The sequence below is a fragment of the Eptatretus burgeri genome, chromosome 8 (assembly GCF_056783735.1).
Source record: "Eptatretus burgeri isolate ZD-2024b chromosome 8, Ebu_testis_v1, whole genome shotgun sequence".
NCBI classification, from domain to species: domain Eukaryota; kingdom Metazoa; phylum Chordata; class Myxini; order Myxiniformes; family Myxinidae; genus Eptatretus; species Eptatretus burgeri.
The window spans coordinates 65,329,514-65,350,680 of NC_140968.1; the positions used below are offsets into that span (position 1 = coordinate 65,329,514).

The 21,167-nt window shown below is 42.7% G+C and overlaps 1 protein-coding gene across 3 annotated transcripts in view; it reads right to left on the bottom strand.

The window, feature by feature from the left end:
• Window positions 1-2,522: 2,522 nt before the first annotated feature.
• The window catches only part of LOC147021915 (polypeptide N-acetylgalactosaminyltransferase 4-like), a 75,854-nt gene continuing 57,209 nt past the window's right edge, over window positions 2,523-21,167 (bottom strand). For all 3 annotated transcript variants that reach the window (XM_085892333.1, XM_085892330.1, XM_085892331.1), the window contains exons 11-13: window positions 20,703-20,813; window positions 18,932-19,084; window positions 2,523-5,347 (exon numbers count right to left, since the gene is read on the bottom strand). In XM_085892333.1, the coding sequence (XP_085748459.1) occupies window positions 5,219-5,347; window positions 18,932-19,084; window positions 20,703-20,813 (393 nt within the window). In that variant the 3' untranslated portion in view covers window positions 2,523-5,218. The remainder of the gene's footprint in view (window positions 5,348-18,931; window positions 19,085-20,702; window positions 20,814-21,167) is intronic.

Sequence of the window (21,167 nt, forward strand, 5' to 3'; positions counted from 1 at the left end):
AAAAAGGATCATAGACGTCGGGAAGAACCCAATGGATAGATTTCAGCAGTTACTCTCCAAGCTCAAACACAGCAACATGTACAAGCTACCAGAGGTCCATCAGCGGGGAAGCAAAATCCACACAGCATTAGGATATGGTATGAAAAAAATCAAATGAAACACCAAATACTGTATTGGAGTCATTATAAGGAATCCAAACTTCAACAATATTATGCAAAGAACAGTTAAATATCACGAGCAGAGTACCCACTCCCACCCCTTCCCCATCTTCCAGACTCCCAGCCCACACCCTCATCTCTCTCCTCCCACTTCCCTGTGGCCTACCGACTAATTCATTATTATAGATAGCAGAGTACCCACTCTCTGGGTGGATTGAGTTTGCACGTTACTTTAAGGGCCAAAAAAATATCGTCTGTGCTTTGCAAGAAGACATCAGATGTTTGTGTGGTGTGCACTTAGAAAGTTCTAGATGGTCAAAAGGATACATTCCAATAGTAGTTAGTCTCAGGGATCGAATCTCTCAAGAATGTAAAAAGGTTCTAAAAAGGTCCAGGTGGTCTAAATCTCTAAATGGTCAAGGGTCCAAGCTGTCTAATCTGTCTGAAGGGTGTAAGGGGTCAAAATGGTAAGGTCTAAGGGGTCTAAAGGGATTTAAGGGGTATGAAGGTCGAAATGGTGTAAAAGATCAAAAGGGTCAAAAGGGTCTTAAAGGTAAAAGTAGTCTTAGGGATCTTTAAGGCCCTTAGGGTTGTTTGAGACATCTGGGTTTTTGAAAGAATCCAAATTTCAACAATATGTTTTTCAAATCCTGTGGGTCTTTTGGGTCCTCAGGGTCATTTGGTTCAAGTATTTCAGGTTACAATTGTGGGTGGCATAAGGTTAGCTCTCCAACCAATGGGTGAAGAGCATACATACATACATACATACATACATACATGCACTTGCTCCATTAAATAATCGTTTATCAAGTGACGGCAGTGAACGGACACACACACACACACACACACACACACACACACACACACACACACACACACACACACACACACACACACACACACACACACGCATGCACACACGCACGCAAACTCTTCTCTTTTTACCAATAGATGCAAAAATCTAGTATAATTTATCTTGTGGTCCAGCACAAAACAAAAAAATATATATTTACTAGTGGGCACCACCACCCCACGGAAGGGAGTACCCGTGTTGATTCACTGAACGCAGATGACCGCTTAGTGTCCGGGGAATCCAAAAAACATGAAATTGTCAAGGATAGCACCGTGATCAATATAGCAATCACGATGAATCACGAGGTGAGGACAGCGCATGATAAGGACGCCGCACTGTAATCACCAATATTGTAATCACTGCTATGAGAGGTGAAGATAAACGAGGTAAGGAAAGCGTGGGATTTGCAAGATACACCCAGAGTTCGAGAAGGACCATTGTTTGCTGATCTGGATAGATGCGATAACAATAGACATGAATATCGACACTGGTGGAAAACGGTCACACCCAATTGGTCAGTTTGCATTGTTTTCTAATTGATTTTTGAAAACATCAAAAGAAACAGTAATGTTTTTGCATTACTTTTGTGGGGAAATACACCACCGAGCTCTGCTGAGGGGAAAATGGAACACAATGCAGAATATTGCCATGGCAATAGTAGCAAATGGGGTTTTAGGGAAATCCCCCACTCTGAGGGGTGGGGTGAAAAAATTTTGCGCTTGTGCAAATCTTTTGAACGATACCTAGACAATTTGTTTGGAAGCATTCAGAATGGGGTGTGACCAGCAGTTTAAGCGGAGTTACGTGACACACAGACATATATTGAATCTTGTTATCGAGATAACGGCCCTCACAGTCATTACAACTACCACTCACCCCACCTTCTCCTCCCAAACATGATTAACTGTAAATATCATCATCTTAAACTTACCCTGTGCATCCACAAGCCCCAGATATGACCTTCCCATCAGTGTTAAGAAGTAACCAAACGAGATACGGTGTCTCCCTCTGGGAAGCGTGCCTGAATGTTGGGAAAAGATGGCATTGTCTTTCCTATAGTAGACATCTATTAAATAAATCACCAAGTCTGCCATGGTCACACAACCTAATCCCACAAGTTTTGAAGTCCACTCACTGGCAGCGATGGTCGAAGGTTTAGGTAGAATGCGCCATTCTATGAACTTTCGGGCCTTGCATCGGTTCATGTCCTTGGGAGTTTGCAGCACGGGGAGCTGCAAGCTATCAGCTTTTTGGGGGAGGTCAGAAAGTTCTCCAACTCTTTCATTATGCAGAGGCACCCTTTGTCACAAGTACGTTTCAAGGTATTTTGGCTTCTTTTCGAAGCTTTGTGAGCCATTTTAGGTAACAATCCTTATCTCGCACATATGATATACTTTGTTTCTTGTGGTTTCTGCGAATGCGCACCAAGCACTTTGGGGCAGATTAAATAATTTCAAAAGTCAGGTATTACATGTGCAAACAAGAAATAAAACGATCAGAATGCAAAATGATACCTTTGGTTTTCAATTTTTATTCATGAAAATACTTTATACGGATCTACAGTCATAGTCAGAGTGATTTGATGACTTCATCGACCACGAGTTTGGTTGCATCATCTACAGCCATCCCAAACAGGAATGTAGACAAGGCAGCATTCTTAGATGGCCAATGAAGGAATACATATCTCATTATGTAGAAACAAAAGTAATGTTTGAAGAGTTTATCCATATTGGAGAAATCCTGAACACCTTTCATCAGGATTCAGAGTACAAATCCCTTGGAGCAAAGCTAAAGACGACATTCTTACACACTCACAGCACATCCAAAACCCATAGTGTTTCAGTGCTTAGGCAAGGCTACTTCCTCCCAGCAATATAATTCATGAGGTTAACAACAAAAAAAAAATTTTCAATCAAAGAATGTAACCATCTTAACGAGTTAATAAAAAGGTGACCAGAACGAAACATTTATTTCCTCATATTTTACAAAGAAATAATAATCATAAAATATTATCTCTAGATTCGGTTTACACAAAGAGCAGGATGTAGGACCATTGTAAATTTTATTATAAAATATAATCTCCATTTGTCTTCCCTCAAAAAGTTTGATTATATAATCTAAGCAGCAGTTCTGTAAAATATTTGCCCATCTCATCTTTCCGATGATATAGTGGTATCCAGATTCAGAAGTACAATCAAGCTGGTACCAACAAGGGTGATTTTCTTCAATAAACTTTGTTCAATTGCCTTTGAGAAGTGTTGATCTCAATTCACTTCATCAGTTCAACGTGACAACCATTTTGATGTTATCTCCATCACACGAGTGCTCAAAAGTTAACTTCAACTTTCCTGGTGGAGAACTTCATACTGACAAAGTAAAACCCTTTCAAGTCCTCATTTTCTCAAGACCTCAAAGGAGGAAACAAGCAAAGTATGATAGTTGAGAAAGAAGAAACAAGTGCTTAGTGGAATTGTAGTTAGAGAATCGCTTTGGCATTGCATATACAAGGTCGTTCATACTCAGAAAGAGAAAGAGAGAGAGGACTCGGATTCAGTAGGGAAGCGCAAAGGCCAAGGAAAATATCAGTAGAATGGCAACAATCGTCAGACTCATGAAAGAAAAAAGGGAGGTAGAAGAGATGGACTTCAGCAGACGACAAAGAAACATTTGCAAATATTACTTGGGCCAAGCAGTATAACTTAAGGCACAGCTCAAAGTAAAGGCACAAAGTAAAATAATTTTTTTTTTAAACTGTGCAACGAGAGGAAGGAAAAGCAGGCTCTGTATTCATTAAGGTATCAAACAAACAAACAAATGCTTCCTGAGTGCATGGAGACAAGTGTCCACCAAGCTTTTACAAAGACATTTTTGCATGGCATTTGGGTAGAATTATTCCCTGAAAAAAGTGGCAATTCCCATGGATCTCTGTCAAAGAAAAATAGAGATCTCATTTTGTGTAAATGGACTGTAGCAAGAGAAACATCAGTCAGAAGGACCCTGGCACACGCTGCACAACAGTCTAAACATGTGCTGGAAAAGACGTCTCTTTATATCAGTTGCCATGCAAACTCTCAGTAAGACACTTATAAACTTCTTAGAAGTCTCTTTTTGATTTCCTACAAAGAACTGACATAAGGCAGAGTGGTGATCATTTTGATGTCATGGGTTGGAATCATGTTGAGCCAGCAACATAGTTTGTGCATACTTTGTTAGGTTCAGCCAGCTAGAGTAAAAGCGGCTATTGTAAATATAGAAATGTTTTACACTTTCAGATGATCAAATAAAATCCTTCAGAGAGAAAGCTCCCAACAACCCCCTCTATACTTTGGAATAATTGTCTCTTCAAGAAAACCCGATGAGGTTATTTCTAAGAGGTGATTAGATGGATAAATACTTTAGAGCAATTGTTAGCATTAACGAAGATAAGTTGAGTAGGTTTGTTTAGATAAACTCTCTCGGAAGTTGTATTTCCTCACCACAAGCCAAAGTATAAAAGCCTAATTTAAGTGAGTGCATCATTATGCTGTGCACCAATTCAGGACAATATTATGCTCCTTTGAAGGTGGTAGAGATAAAAAACCAAGCACTGTATTCAAATTTTAAGGTAATGAGCAGAAGAAATCACCTTCTGACAAATGCAATTATGAAGGACAGCAGTGAAGAATCACAAGCACACAAAAATATCAAAAATCATGCCCAGGGATTTACCTGGAATTAACCACAAGGTGAAAGCGATGGGGGAGAGGAGGAACCATTTCTTAAGGCAATCAAGTTCTGGTAAAAGGTTGTGAATTAAAAGAACACATATTTGCTCTGAAATTTGATTCTTGTCAGCTCATATATACATACATACACAGTCACCTTTTGGCATAGGATGGGTGTTAACAAGGAACCATCAGAAGCTACAGGTTTGAACAGGGAACCACCAGAAGCTATAATTATAAAAATAAAAAGGGTGGGAGTCAGTGTGCAATGATCACAGATAGATGCACAAGAATATTTTAACAAACTGTGATGAAAAGCATTTTCCAACTTGCGTATTCCTTAGCAAAACAATGGTTGACAGTATACATGACACAGTCTTGAGTGCTGCATTTAGGAGGTACTTTATACTCCACCTTGCCATCACACCATTCATCATAAGCCAACGAAGAGGCATAAACAGAAGACTCAAATGAAGGAAGAAGAAAGGCACAGCCAGCACTCTTCATTGAAAGTTCCACATCTGATTGTGATCCTGTTCCTTGCAGGGTTGCATCTCAACGTCTGCAGCTCCGGTTGTAGTGCGAAATGCAGTCAGGCAATTTGATGTGGCTGGGTGAACAATGGTGCCATCCTGAAAGCAAAAGGTGGGTAAGAATCAGTTGCAAAAGCAAATTGGGTAAGTAATTAATCGGCCTGTCTGATATTTTGAATGGCTCCTTGCTTTGCCAGAACTGCCCACTCCCCCAGTAAGAAATGAAGCAGTGTCCAATTTGAGGTGAGCAATTTGTCTGCAAGTCTTCCGATTTTCAAATACAGAACATACAGTATCAAATGTACAAGAGAGTTCTTAGAACACGATACCCCACGCATAAAAGTCTGTGCTTGTTTACACAACAGTCCGCCAAAAAGAATATGAAAACATAGGGGCAATAACCTGAGTGCTCACCTGGTAGCGGCTGGATAAGATAACCAGGGAACCACTGGTAGGCATGGATTACCCTCAAAATATGTAATGGATAAGAAAGTAAATACATGTAGATTTTTTTTATGCCATGAACAAACTTTGGTACATCATGGGTGATGAAGGCAGTGGTCAAGGTTCATCGGAATTGTGTGTGTAGTTTCGGAGAAAAAATGCAAATACATATTTTGGGGGGCACTCCCATTACACCCCCTTCGACCCCGATTTTTCTAATGTCATGAACAAACTTTAGTAGTCCGTGAGCCAGACAAGATATCGGTACCATCTGGGGGCACCAAACGAAACTTATTTTTTTATTGATGGTGTACCCATATACTTCACAAAAATGCATGATGGACATTTCAAACTCACAGCTTAAGTTTTTTATAGCATAATTAATGTTTTTGCACAAAATACACAAATGTACAATTTTGTCATCCATGTTTTAATGCTTAAATGGCTGGACAGGCCAAATAAAAATAAATTTTCACAATGAAGTTGTGTTGTGTGTGTGTCTGAAAGTGATTATACTTAAGGAATACGTATTTCAAATATATTGCAATAACATAAAAATGTGATTGTAATTTCTCTTTGCGTCCTAATCTCTGCGACATCGATAATTGCGCAATATTGATCAATAGCATAAATATTTACTGCTAATGGACATGATAACATTTATTGAGAATTTCTTCATATTTGATTAAGTTATTAAGGTGAAATAACCTCTACTTTATTATACTAACATCCATAGTAAACTTTGTTTTGCAGTCAACAGCTTGTCTTCATTTCACCGATCTTCAATATCAAGTAAGACCATTTTATTCCTAAGTTATTTTATACCTTGTTGATCTTAAATTTGATAACCTTACTTAAGTCATAGTTAATATGTATTTCAGCTGCAGCAAAATTGGAAATTATTCAAGGATCCAGAGAATAAAATGATAATAGAGTGGATACATTTATATGACAATAGTGTACTTAACCAGTTTTTATATCTTTTCAGATGACTCTGTGACTGTATGGAGGTAACACTCTACAATGATACATGATGGACTCACCGAAGAAAAAACAGAAAATGCAATCATTGAAAGAAAGGGCTTGCATTATTTGTTCCAAGCAGACTTCAGAATCTGAACTGACCAGACCCAGAGACGATGAATCTGTTGGTGTATTACTCCATGCAGCCAACTTACGGAATTTTGGGCCCATCCTGGAACTTAAAGAAGATGAATACGGCGAAAAGTTGTTCTACCACAGAGACTGTAGATCTGATTTTACACACAAGAAAATGCTTCAGAAGTTCCAAGAACCTGACTCTGAGCCGGAATGTTCCACCAAAGGGAGAAAATCTTCTCGTGCTCCTTCAACATCTCGTGTCTTAGACCCTGTATGTATCTTCTGTGAGAAGGAAAGCAAATATGTGGCTGGTTCGAACACCAGGGAAACACTCCTCCAGTCCAGAGAACTCAGGTCAGATAAAACAGTGAGAAGTGTTGCTCAGGCCAAATTGGATCAGAGAATACTTACCATCACATCCAGAGAGTTGGTTGCTGCCGAGGCTCATTACCATAAATCATGTTACTGCAAATACACCCGTGGAGCAATGGAGAAAACATCCAAAGTCACTGAAGATGATGACGCTTATCTGGCAGCAGAGCGGGAGGCCTACCTTCTTCTGTTCAAACATGTGCGCAAGACATTATTTATTCAACCTAAAGTTGTCAGAATGATGGAACTGACTGAAAAGTTGTTGAATTTCCTGCACGAGCTTGGCATCAATGATGTGAAACCCTCTACGAAGAAACATATTCACCGGAAGCTGGAATGTGAATTCAAGAAGTCACTTCATTTAGTCTTTGATGATAAAGGAAAGCTTCTTGTATATCCAGATGGCCTTTCCTTGGAGCAGGTAGTGGTCAAAATGATGAAGGCCGAAGAACAACTACAGGATGCAAGGTACTCAGATGATATTGAGAACATTGTCAAACTTTCTGCGAACCACTTGAGAGGACAAATTAAAAACATGAAAGAAAAGCCTTGGCCTCCACATCCTGCTGAACTGAAATCTGGCTATACTGAATTGCCAGAATCTTTAAAGATGTTTCTGAAACTGCTACTTCATGGAACAGAACAAGATGGAATGCAGAAGGTGGAATGAGTTGTCCAATCGGTAGGTCAGGATTGTATCTATGCTGTCAGTAGAGGAAAAGTCATCCCTGCTAAACACATATTGCTACCATGGGGTGTTAAGTCACTGACAGGAAATGTTGAGCTCATCAAAATGCTCAATCGCCTTGGCCATGGTGTTTCCAACTCCAAGTTGGAAGAAATAGACACTGCATTGTGCCTTCAAAAGCAGATGAAAGAAGCAGACCGAGGTATAGTTCTACCATCATCTTCCCATCCGTGCATTCCCTCCTCACTTGCCTATGGCAACATAGATAGGCTTGAAGAAACTTTAAGTGGTACTTTTGGTGGTCGCGGTATGCTCGCTGCACTTAGATTGTCGATGCCACATGATCACTTCAGAGATGTATTTGCAAAACTGGAAAAAGAATGGCAGCTAACTGAAGAAATTCTTAAGGTCTTGGAAGAATTCACATGTCGTCTCTACGTAAGCCAGTCAGAAATCTGTGATGTGAATGAGATGCGATATGAACTTTTCCGTGTAAAAGATGGAAACGTAGAATCTGGACAGTTGCCCCCCCTGCCAAAACTGTCTGCATCTACATGCAATGAGGGCCAACTATCAGGCTGCCATCTGGCACAGAGCATTGCAGGCAGACCCAGAAGTCCCAAGTCCGCTGGAGAACAAAGGCTGGTCCTTGGGTGATGACGGAGAACTTGTTATCAACTGGATGACAGCTGCACCAGCACCAGACACAGTCTTGGAGTTCCTGTCTTGCAAATGCAAGAAGTCATGCAAGTTGCCCACCTGCCAGTGTATGGTGAATGGACTGCACTGTACTCAGGCCTGCTTACTGCAGGAATGTGAGAACATGAAAGACGAGGAGGTCCATGCTGAGCAGGAAGAGGGATCTGATGGTTCAGACAGTGACAGCGATAGTGACTCATTATAAACAATAATCAATATCATTTGGTGTGATTCAATTCATGTAATTCTCTCCAGTGGTACATCCCCTGGAAATGGATTTGTGTTTTTCATGTTGTTGGTGTCAATAAATACTTGCGAGTACACAATGTGTTTGTTTTTCTGAGTAGACCCCACCTATGTTTAAAAGGCTCTACTGAGCTTAAGCTGTGAGTCGCAGATGTCCATCATGGTGCATTGAGTTACAGATACATATAGCTATCAGAAAATCACAATAAAGTTTGGTGCCCCCAGGTGGTACTAATTGGTCAAAATCAGGCGACTGGCTCACGGACTTTAGTACATCATGGGTGATGAAGGTTGTGGTCACGTTTCATCGAAATTGTATGTGCAGTTTCAGAGAAGAAGTTGAAAGTATTTGGAGACGGACGGACGGACTGACTGACGGAAGATGCGCCATCCCAAAAGCTCGCCAGAACTAGGTGAGTTCCAGGTGAGCTATAAATGAAGAAAACCCCCCATCCTTCAGAAATATATACAAATTGTATTTTCATTACAATCTATACCAAGACAAGCCTTTTCTTATGAATAAAGTGTGTTTTTCATGAGAAAAGCTATCATGCCATTTCATAAGTATTATGGCTAGACATGTCCATTCATCATTCAGCCCCAAATTATTTTGGTCAGGCAATTTTCCAACATATTTGACAAGATGTGTGGACCAGCTTTCCGTAAAACCTTGTGTTATTTTATCATATACGAGCGGGTTGTGCTTACACATTGTGTAAGCATACGAACCATGCTTCCCCATTGTCTCAGGTCGCTCACCTGCATTTAATTTTTCATTTGTTTATTTTCATTCATCGTTTCAATTATTTATATTTTCATTTACAGATGCTCTCCGACAGTTCTGTGATTTTTCCTGATGTATTGGCTTCGATGTCTGTTCGCACACAAAATTAACATGCTTCCCCATCGCCTCAGGTCACTCACATGCATTTTTTTTCACTTATTTATATTTTTATTTATGAATGTTGTCCGACGATTCTGTGAATTTTTCTGGTGTACCAGCTTCGATGTCCATTGGCACGTAAAAACTTCAGCTTTCTCTGTCACCCGGAAGGTACCAATCTTTAATATTAGTCGTTGAGTCAGTGAGTGAGTGAGTTAGTCAGTGGTTAGAAAGAGCTTTATATATAAGAATATATTATATACAAGGCTCATATCATATTGCAAGCATGTTATCAAAGATGATACCCCGGTGTGTACCCCGGTCAGAATAGGTACACCGTATCCCTGCGTGTCGTAAAAGGCGACTAAAAGGGTTGGCGTCAGGAAGGGCATCCGGCCATAAAAACATCGCCTCAAAAGGAAACCATGATGAGTACAACTGATGGGCAGGGTACAGCCCAAAGTATCCCGTGGGGGTCCTCACCCCCTCTCGTTAAAACTCAAGGTGGGAAACCCAATCGAAGCAAGGGAGGAAATTTTTCCATTTATGATGACCAATCGTCTGATGCCTCACGTGGAGATTGGTTTCTGAGGTTTGGTACATGGAATGTCGGGACAATGACAGGGAGATCTGGAGAAGTGGTTGAAACATTGGTTAGAAGAAGAGTGGACATATGTTGTGTGCAGGAGACACGGTGGAAGGGAAGTGGTGTGAGAATGGTGAAGGGAAGGCAGGGGCAGAAGTACAAGTTTATGTGGCAAGGGTGCCCGGAAGGCGTGCATGGTGTTGGTGTAATGTTTTCTGAGGAGTTTCTAGACAGTGTAGTGAGTGTGACTAGAGTGAGTGAAAGGTTGATGAAGGTGAGAATTGTGATCGGAAATCTCTTGGTGAACGTCATCTTGGGATATGCCCCGCAGGTCCGTCGAAGCGATGAAGAGAAGAACATGTTCTGGTGTGCGATAGAGAAGTTGATGGAAAATGTGAAAGATGAGGAAGTTGTTGTGGGAGGAGGAGACTTGAATGGACATGTGGGAAGGATTCCAGACGATTTTGAGGGAGTCCATGGGGGTTATGGATATGGTGTGAGAAATGGAGAAGGTGAAAGGATCTTGGAGTTTGCTGATGGAGCTAATTTGTTGCTCTGTAATACTCAATTCCAGAAAGCGAATAATAAGCTTATTACATACACGTCAGGTGGGTTGTTATTGAATACCTGATGGTGTTCAACCATTGAATACCTGATGGTGCGTTAGCGAGATAGGGGAAACCTCCGGGACACAAAGGTGATCCCAGGGGAGGAGACTGTTTCGCAGCACCACCTGGTTGTCTGCGATATTAGGGTGAAAGGTGTGCGGAGAATTCGGCGGGTGAAGTACCAACCGAGGATGATGGTGTGGAGGTTGAAAGAGGCGACAGTGAAGGAAGCATTAAGAGAGAGGCTGAGTATGGTTGAAGATGATGTGGTTGAGCTTCAAATTGGTTGGATGTCAATGAAAGATAGTCTATTGGGAGCCGTTGGTGAGGTATGTGGATGGACAAAAGGACCACCGAGGCACTCGGAAACATGGTGGTGGGATGATGAAGTTTGGAAAGACGATTGAAGAGAAGAGGAAGAAGTTCAAGGAATGGCAAAAGGCAAAGGATACGGTGGAAGAAGAGGTTGCACATGAAAGTTATAAGGAAGCCAAGAAGGCTGCAAAGAAAGAGGTTGCAAAGGCGCAGGAGGCCCATTGGAAAATGTTTGGAGAACGCTTGGATTCGGAGGAGGGTAAGAGAGCGGTATTCAGGATTGCAAAGCAGATAGCGAGAGAGAGATTTGATGTGACGGGGGTGAGTTGCTTGAAGGATGAAGTGGGACAAATCGTTATGGACTCAGATGGAATTAAAGGAAGATGGAAGAGATATATGGAAAGGCTGTTGAATGTAGAAAATGAATGGGATAGCAACATCGAGAGTAACCCAGTTTTAGGACCAGCAGAGAAGATAACTGAGAAGGAAGTGGAGCAATCTATAACAGCAATTAAGAGTAGAAAAGCAGGAGGGCCGACGGGAGTTGTGGGAGATATGTTGAAGGCAGCGGGAAGTTGGGGTGTGAAGAGAATGACAGAGATCTGTAATCTGGTGGTGAAAGAAGGCCGCATTCCAGTGGATTGGGAACTGAGTACCCTCGTCCCTCTGTACAAGGGGAAAGGTGACCCTCTGGACTATGGCTCCTCTAGAGCAATAAAGTTATTGGAACATGGAATGAAGGTATTGGAAAGGTTGTTGGAGAAGAGGATAAGGAAGAAGGTAAAGATTGACGAAATGCAGTTTGGATTTATGCCAGGAAGAGGAACGACAGATGCAATTTTTATTGTAAGGCAATTGCAGGAGAAGTACATGGAGAAGAGGAAGAAGTTGTTTTTTGGGTTTGTTGATCTGGAGAAAGCATTTGATAGGGTTCCACGCGAAGTAATGGCATGGGCATTGAGGAAGTTAGGAGTGGAGGAATGGTTGATCAGAGTAGTGATGGCCATGTACGAGAGAGCACGCACAGCTGTAAGGACGAAGGATGGGAACAGTGGTGAGTTTGAGGTGAGGGTAGGAGTACACCAGGGGTCGGTACTAAGTCCACTTATATTTGTAGTTGTGATGGAGGTGCTGGCTCGGAGGGTAAAGGAGGGTTTACCGTGGGAGCTGCTGTATGCAGATGATCTGGTGTTGATTGCAGAGAGTATGGATGGACTGAACGAGAAGATGAACAAGTGGAAGGAATGTATGGAGGCAAAAGGTTTGAAGGTGAATATCGGAAAGACGAAGGTGATGGCAAGTGGTAAAGCATGTGGTGAGGTGGAAAGGACTGGGAAGTGGCCGTGTGCTGTGTGCAGGAAGGGTGTCGGAGTGAACTCCATTCAGTGTACAATGTGTGCTGAATGGGTTCATCGAAAATGTAGTGGGGTGAGAGGGTCATTAACCAGTGTGGCAGCTACATTCACATGTAATGTGTGCATAGAGCGAGCTGCAGATGAAGGAATTGTTGAGTTGGATCTTGGAGATGGTGTGAATCTGGAAGGGGTGAAAACATTTTGCTATCTCGGAGACATGCTGAATGGAGAAGGTGGATCAGACTCTTCGACGGTTGCTAGAGTGAGATGTGCATGGAAGAAGTTTCGGGAACTGAGTGGCGTGCTGACAAAGAGGGGAGTGTCGTTGAAGCTGAAGGGAAAGGTGTATGCTTCATGTGTGAGGAGCACAATGATTTATGGGAGTGAGACATGGGTACTGAACATAGAGCAGCAACAAAGGCTGGAAAGGGTGGAAATGCGAATGGTTCGGTGGATGTGTGGAGTATCGTTGAGAGAGAGGAAGACAAATGATGACTTGCGCAAGATGATGGGAATAGAGTCTGTGATGGAGGTTGTGAAGAGAAACAGGTTGAGATGGTTGGGTCATGTGTTGAGGAAGGATGAAAGTGACTGGGTGAGAGGAGTGTTGGAAATGAGTGTAGTCGGGGAAGACCGAGAAAAACTTGGCTAAATGTGGTGGAAGAGGAAATGTGGGCAAGGGGATTAAGAAGGGGAGATGCAGAAAACAGGGTAAAGTGGAGAAGATTGTCATGGGGCCCGCAAGGCTAACCCCCGCTTTAGCGGGGAAAATGGCCTTTAAATGCTTGTGTGTGTGTGTATGTGTGTGTGTGTGTGTGTGTGTGTGTGTGTGTGTGTGTGTGTGTGTGTGTGTGTGTGTGTGTGTGTGTGTGTGTGTGTGTGTGTGTGTGTGTGTGTGTGTGTGTATGTGTGTGTGTGTGTGTGTGTGTGTGTGTTATCAAAGATGAAAATTTTGGAAACTGATTATTACGACACTATCTCTGCTGTGATTCAGGGATGCAAAATGGTGGACTGAGATATTTTGTTTGGCATTCTAACCTTGACCTTACGTTATAGAAAGGTCTCAGGGTTATAAAATAGATCACCTGCACCAGTGCTGAACCATTATAAGCAGGGACTTTCTACTTACTGTATTACATGTAGAGATGGGAATGTAAAGCACATGCAATATGTAGATAACTTTTAAAGCCGTTACGGTGTTAATATAACTTGCCAACTTGAGCTAGTCAATGATGAAGTCCTACAAGATAGTGACACAAAATGAATCAGATGGTTGTAGCATTGAAACACAGTAGGATCTGGTTTGGGATCTCTCTTGTTCATGATGGCTCCTGCTTTACACAAATGTTACGCAAATGAAATCTTCCCCGTTTACCGAATCTTGATTGTTGCAGATGAGCAGAGCCGACCCATCACTTCGCTGACGGACCAATGAGTCATCCTGTTTGCCAAAAATTGCTATATTGGTCACTTTAGCACAACTTTGTGGGACTCAAAACAGCCTCTGAGGGCATAGCCACATAGCCCACATTACTTCCCTCACAAAGTTGTATCTATACCCTGGGCTGAGAGTTTGAAGCTTCCACCTCCTCTCTCACCACTCCCTCATCCCAGCCATACATCCCTTGCTGCCAGAAATGTTTCGCTCAAATGATGTCCCCAGCTCACTCTTAATATTTTTCCCACTTTGACAGGCCCCTCCATATTGGGCGAGAAGGAGAAGGAGAAGGAAAAGAAGATAAATTTACCGAGGTATGGAGTACTTTAACCCCTTCACTCCACCACCCCCCCTTTTTTGTTCCCCGTTTGTCCTGATGTCCCGTGCCACTAGAAATGTCTCACTCACAATGGCAGGCTTTGACAGGCGCTTCAGTTTTAGGGGGCTTGGGGGGGGGGAGGAAGGGAAGGACAACAAATTTATCTGTGTGAAGAGTGCTTTAACCACAGTGTTGTCCAGGTAAAAAAGGAAATTATAATACCCGCTGCCACCACCACCAGCTGGCAATACACGGTACACATTGACAGAGAAAATGTATGCCCCCCGCCCCACAGGCTATGTTACCCCCCAAAGTTGAATTTGTACCCAGAGTTTGTAGTTTGTTACTTAAAAAATGTGGCTGTCAATAAGGAGCAAAGCCAGAGAGAGAGCCAGAGAGAGAGAGAGAGAGAGAGAGAGAGAGAGAGAGAGAGAGAGAGAGAGAAGAGAGAGAAGAGAGAGAAGAGAGAGAAGAGAGAGAAGAGAGAGAAGAGAGAGAAGAGAGAGAAGAGAGAGAGAAGAGAGGGAAGAGAGAGAGAAGAGAAAGACAGACAATGGTATATATACATATATATATATATATATATATATATATATATATATATATATATATATATATATCTTCTTCTTCTTCTTCTTCTTTCGGCTGCTCCCGCTAGGGGTCACCACAGCGGATCATCCGTATGATCCGCATAGTGATTTGGCACATGTTTTATGCCGGATGCCCTTCCTGACGCAACCCTGGCGCCTCTTACGACACAGGGATATGGTACACCTATTTTAACCGGGGTATACACTGGCCCAGTACACTGGTACTCATTTCGCCGACCTCGGAAGGATGACAGGCTGAGTCAACCCCCTGGTGTATTAATTCAGTGGCCTAACGGGGCTTGAACTCAGGACCTTTTGGATCCCAAGCCGCTGCCCTAACCACTGCGCCAACACCAGGATATATATATATTATATATATATATATATATATATATATATATATATATATATATATATATATATATATATATATATATATATATATCTTCTTCTTCCTCCTTCGGCTTGCTCCCGTTAGGGGACGCCACAGCGGACCAACCGTCTCCATTTCCATCTATCCTCCACATCTTCCATTGACACTCCAACCACCCGCATATCCGCCCTCACCGCATCCATGAACCTCTTCTTTGGCCTTCCTCTTCTCCTCCTACCTGGCGGCTCCATCTTCAACATCCTTCTCCTGATTCTTCTCTCCATCATATCAGCCAACTCTCGCCCTTTGCCAGTCATTGTCCCAACATTCAGAGTTCCAACTCTCACCTCCACACTTCTACCCTTCCCCCTCTCCCACTGCCTCCGGACTCGCCTTCCCCGTCTCCTTCTCCTCCTCCTCCTTCGCCCAGCAGTAGCACAATTTCGACTGGTACCCTGCTGACCACCGGTACCGGTGGCGGTCGTTGGTAACCCGGGCCTCGACCGATCCGGTATGGAAATTCGTTTTGTTGTCCGCATAATGATTTGGCATAGGTTTTTACGCCGGATGCCCTTCCTGACGCAACCCTGGTTGCCTCTTATGACACACAGGGATATGGTACACCTATTCTAACCGGGGCATACACCGGGCCCAGTACAACTGGTGCTCATTTTGCCGACCAACATTTTGTCAGAAGGATGGCAGGCTGAGTCAATCCCCTGGTGTTTTCGACTTGGTTTTTATATATACACATTATATATGTATATACATACATATTATATATATATACATACATATTATATATATATATATATATATACATACATATATTAATTCAGTGTCCCAACGGGGCTTGAACTCAGGACCTCTTGGGTCCCAAGCCACTGCCCTAACCACTGCGCCAACACCAGGATCTATATATATATATATATATATATATATATATATATATATATATATATATATATATATATATATATATATATATATATATATATATATATATATATATATATATATATATATATATATATATATATATATATATATATATATATATATATATATATATATATATATATATATATATATATATATATATATATATATATATATATATATATATATATATATATATATATATTGTTGCGGATTCCGCGCCCGCCGGCGTGCTGACGGCCACTTAACTCGAATCGCGGCACGTCGCCCACCGGACGGACAATCCAGTCGTGACCCTCTCGGACTAACGCCGGGAACCAGTCACGGGTGGACCTTTCGGTCTCACCGCGATCGAGCCAATCAGCCCCCGCGTGGGATAGGGTTGCTCGCCGGGTCGACCTACCTAAGTACCCACGCGGAGGGTAGACCGGGCGATCGCACCTCGCCGCAGGTCGACTTCGGACACGGGCCACTTAAGCGACCCGTTCCGTACTATCAGAATAACCGAGCGGTGTTATCGTCGACCTCGACGGTTCGATTAATTATCGGGCGTATTCAGCCCACTACCAACCCTTTACGTGAAGCAAGATGGGGATTCAATAGAGGAAAAGACGAAGTGAAGCGGGAGAACAGTTCAATAATAAAGCACATTTATTCGCGACGAACGGAAAGCACACATATTCAATTCCACCAAAAGCACACAAAAAAGAAAAACACAATTCAATTTACACAAAAAGCAAATGTAAAAGCGAAGACACAATGCAGAGCTAATACCGACTACCGAGCACACGGCAACACTTATACAATTTTACTTCACAGACGGCGCCGACAACACATACCCAAAACCAAGGAAAGAATACCCTCAAGGATGAGGCGGGCCTGAGACCGAGACCGGGTCGGGCCTACCCGTCTGGTGATGAGACGCGGAGCGGCGATGGTGCCTCAACTCCGCGGGCCTCGCGGGCAGTGTCTGGTAGGGGGTGGGAAAGGGGCCCCCTTGGTCGCACTATCTCAGCGCGGGGGAAACAGGAGGGGGTTGCTGATGCTCGGGGTATAGAGGATTTTTATTGCCCCGCAACGAGCGTCTCCACCTCGGCCAGGTCGCGCTGTCGGCCTCCCTGGGGTGCAGCTCCCTGCACGACGCGAGCACCCCCTCGTCTGCCCTCGCCGCCTCTCCACAGCTCCGTCCCCTCCGTTCCGACTCCAACGCACACGACGACCAGCTCCTTCTTGCCAACTCCACCGCCCGCGAAGTCTTGACTCTCTGTTCCCTCTCGACTCTCCTACTCCACTACTGGACTGACGAACACGGTCGCTTTTTATCAGCCCCGTGGCTTCGCCCTCTCATCTTTGACCCCCTCCCTTCGACCTTTCACCTCGCTCCCCATTGGCCCGAGAAAAAGTGGGCGTGAATGCTTTTTGATCCATAAATTTGCATATATCGATCGCCCTCCAACGCCCTGGGGGCGGGGCCAATTCGCCCCTCGCTCACCGATTGGACGGCAAAAAGTGGGCGTGTGTCGTTTTTGATCCGTTTTTGAAGCACAAAATCCGTGATTTTGTACACGCTGTTCGGCGCGCGCCCTGCACGAGTCCAACACCGGTACCCACAAGCGGCGCAAGAACGGTGGCGATGCGACGGTTGCGAGGTGTGACGTGACGGTCGTGGCGGTTGTGGTGAAGCGGCGTTGTGGTTGGTGGTTGATGTTGTGGTTGTGGTGGTAATCATGGCGGTTGGTCCAAATTAAAGATAGCAAAAGAAAAACGGCTATCCTGAAGAGTCGCAGCACGCATAAATGACATGTATTCCCACTAGACAACGGGTTTGGGCCTAACTACACATGTACTTACCGAGATACCTCACATAAGGGACCTGAATGGTGGTTTGCGAATTTGGTAACCACAACAATATATATATCATGATCATTTGCATTGTGACCAAGGTTAAGGCATTTTCCAAGTGTACAATTTTCCTTCCACTTCTCTTATGTCCCTCTCTACCACTTCCTTCCACCTCAAATTTGGATTGCCACATATACTCTCACCAACCGTATCCATTCAAAGACCTGCCTGATGACATCCCCCTCCTCCCTTCTGAGCATGTGCTCAAACAAATGCAGACATGCCTCATACCTTTGCACTCAGGGCAAGGAAACCTCCAAGAAAGGAGGAATATAAATGTCTAGCCAGAAAAATAATACCAATAATAAATTTGATGATCTGCAGGAATTCAATGGATCAAAGAAGTCTTCGACATTTTCAGGACTTCGAGAATCTTCGTTTCCACCAACACAAGAAAGGCTGCAATCAGAAATGAGCACAATGCACAGGTCGAGGTCCCAGTAAAACATAGAATGGTTTAGCCTTCCAACATCAATGAGAGGAGACAATGTTTCCACATGCAAGTTTCACCAAGAGCTAGCACAAACCACAATGCAGTGTAGCTTGATGTTACGGTATCCGAATATCAGTTTTGGTCAGATTTTCTTGGAGATGACTGCACGACCAAGTGAGATAACCTGCCATATTGTTCAATGGGTGAGCTTCCCCACTTTCCAGAAAACCAAAATAGCATAAGAGAAAGTAACAGATTAATGATAAACTCAAGAAACTGCAAAACAGTATGTAAAAAATTTTGTTTTTGAAAGGAAGGTTACAACTATAAAATAAAAAAGGAAAGAAGCAATATTGCCATGTCTTTCATGTCCCAATGCTTCCCCACTTCACCGGCTTGAAAATCCAGATGATGGAATTGGGCGTAAGATCACCATCGCGGGGGCAATGTTGCATTCCAACCCATGACCGGCCAGCCACAGCCTCAGCACAGAGCTCAGTCACAGAGTTGAACCGCACTTCACCTTGAAGAGTCACCTCAAAGAACTAAATTGAATGGTGATTTGGGGAAAAAAGTTGTTCAATATGATCAAGTTAGCTTTGTGCTTGCTTCTTCATAATATTAAAATGTAACATTTAACTTGATTCATTGCAAATTATTTAGGTCACAATATTAAAAAAAAATTCTGCAAAGGACAACTTTGTTACATGAAACTACACCACAGTAAACCAAAGAATAATTAAAAGAAAGTCATGCTATGCTTGCACAATTTCTTGTCATGCTATACACCACATCATTATCCCCTCTATTGACTGTGTAACCAAATAAGATAGCATTTTCCCTCCAAACATGGCCTCAAATGGGTTCCTTGATTGACAAAATCAGCAACGAAGAAGAAAAATGTGCCAAGCCATGTAAAAAGAAGAAGTGGGAATTGATTCTTCATAGGATCTAAATCTTGCTTTGAAATTTTTTTTTTTTTAAATCAGAACTACACAACTTACAAAAGCCTTTGGCTGTAACACAATGGAGTAATGATCTTCACTCTGGGCTCACGCCCTAGCATCACGTCTCTCCTGTATTATGGGCAATCTACAGCTCTCAACATTATTGGCATCTCCCACGATGAGACCGAAGCACAATATCTATTGTACATTGCAGGAATGTCAGCAGCCTGCTGTTTTTAACCACCTCTCCTTCAGTTTAGCTTCCTCTGTTCTCTCAGCTCTCCAGCAACTCTGGGATGTAGGTGATGTTCCAGTCACCCCATCCTGGTTAATCCTCCAAAATCCAAAGCCAACTGCACACCTCATCTTTTGTTCTAACTTCTTCTGAACCACCTTTCCAAAGCTCTTCTCTTCAGAGCTTCAAGCAGGTAGTGCATCTCTAACTCGTGTCATCCCCCATCCTTATCTACAGTAGTTTTTCACCCCAATTAAATCTGCCAAGCCAAATTATTTAACTTGCAGGTTCCTATGTTTATTCTCCCTCTCCCTGCCCTTCCCCCACAGCAAGTTCATACCCTTAGTCACCTCACTCTTGCAAGATCTTTCAATTTTTTTTTTAAGTCTTGGACTATTGTGAGCATCTCATTTATATAATGGATTTTTCCTCAAGCAAGAGCTAATAAAGCAAAAGTTTACCACTGTGAACAAGGTAAAGCTGACATTTCAGGCATTACTCTTCGTTGAAGCAAATGAGGACCATTTTTTTATTTATTTTTCTGCCTCTGATGAATGGAAATGCCCAAATGTCAGCTTCAACTTGTTTCTCAAGGCGGTAAAGTTGCACATTCTCAACTCTTGTTTGGGATAATGCAATATTGTCTTCCCTGCCAGCATAGTAAGTCAATAGTCTTAACCAATACTTGTATTTGTTTCCTTTTCAAACACCACAAAGACCTACTATTTTCAAGAGCTAATAGTGAGATGTTTCATTCCCCCTATTTATATGCAAATAAGATAACCAGAAATACATTTCTATCAGAAGAGAGGATGCTCCACATGCAAAGCACTCTTCTAGCATTGCATCAGAATGGCAATTTTTCATGAAATCCAACCATGGATCAAACTAGATAGATCATTAGTGAGCACACTGTACTGTCCTGCCATTCTCAAAACAACTATGACTGTAATGACTCGAAACTTTGTCTGCAATTCCCACCTGATTTCCTCCCTGGCCATGACAAGGGAAGAGCGACAGATGCGCACCAGTAGCTTGGTGTTCCGGAGCGTTGTAATCCAAACATTCCGTGGAAAGCCCCTTGTTATGAATCTGTGAAAGAAATGCACCAGAGTGCCACACATAGGATTAAGCTTCTTGAAAATGCAGGCTGTTTTGGGGATGTGATTGCTGTTGAACTTGAGGCCAGCATATTTCATCAGCTCCCATAAATCAACAAACCTGAGCATCAAACTGTCCTGTTAACCGCCATGCTAATGTGTTACCTTGTATGGCAACATTCAAATGACGACCAGTCGATTGATTATTTACTTCAAGGTAAAGGCCATGTGGCAGTAAGAAAAGATTTGCAGCATACCAATTTGAGGTTTAAAGCATTGAAGATGAAAGCAAATGAAAAGTGTAACAGATTCTCCTGTTTCCAGAAAGGTTCCAACTGCAGTGTAT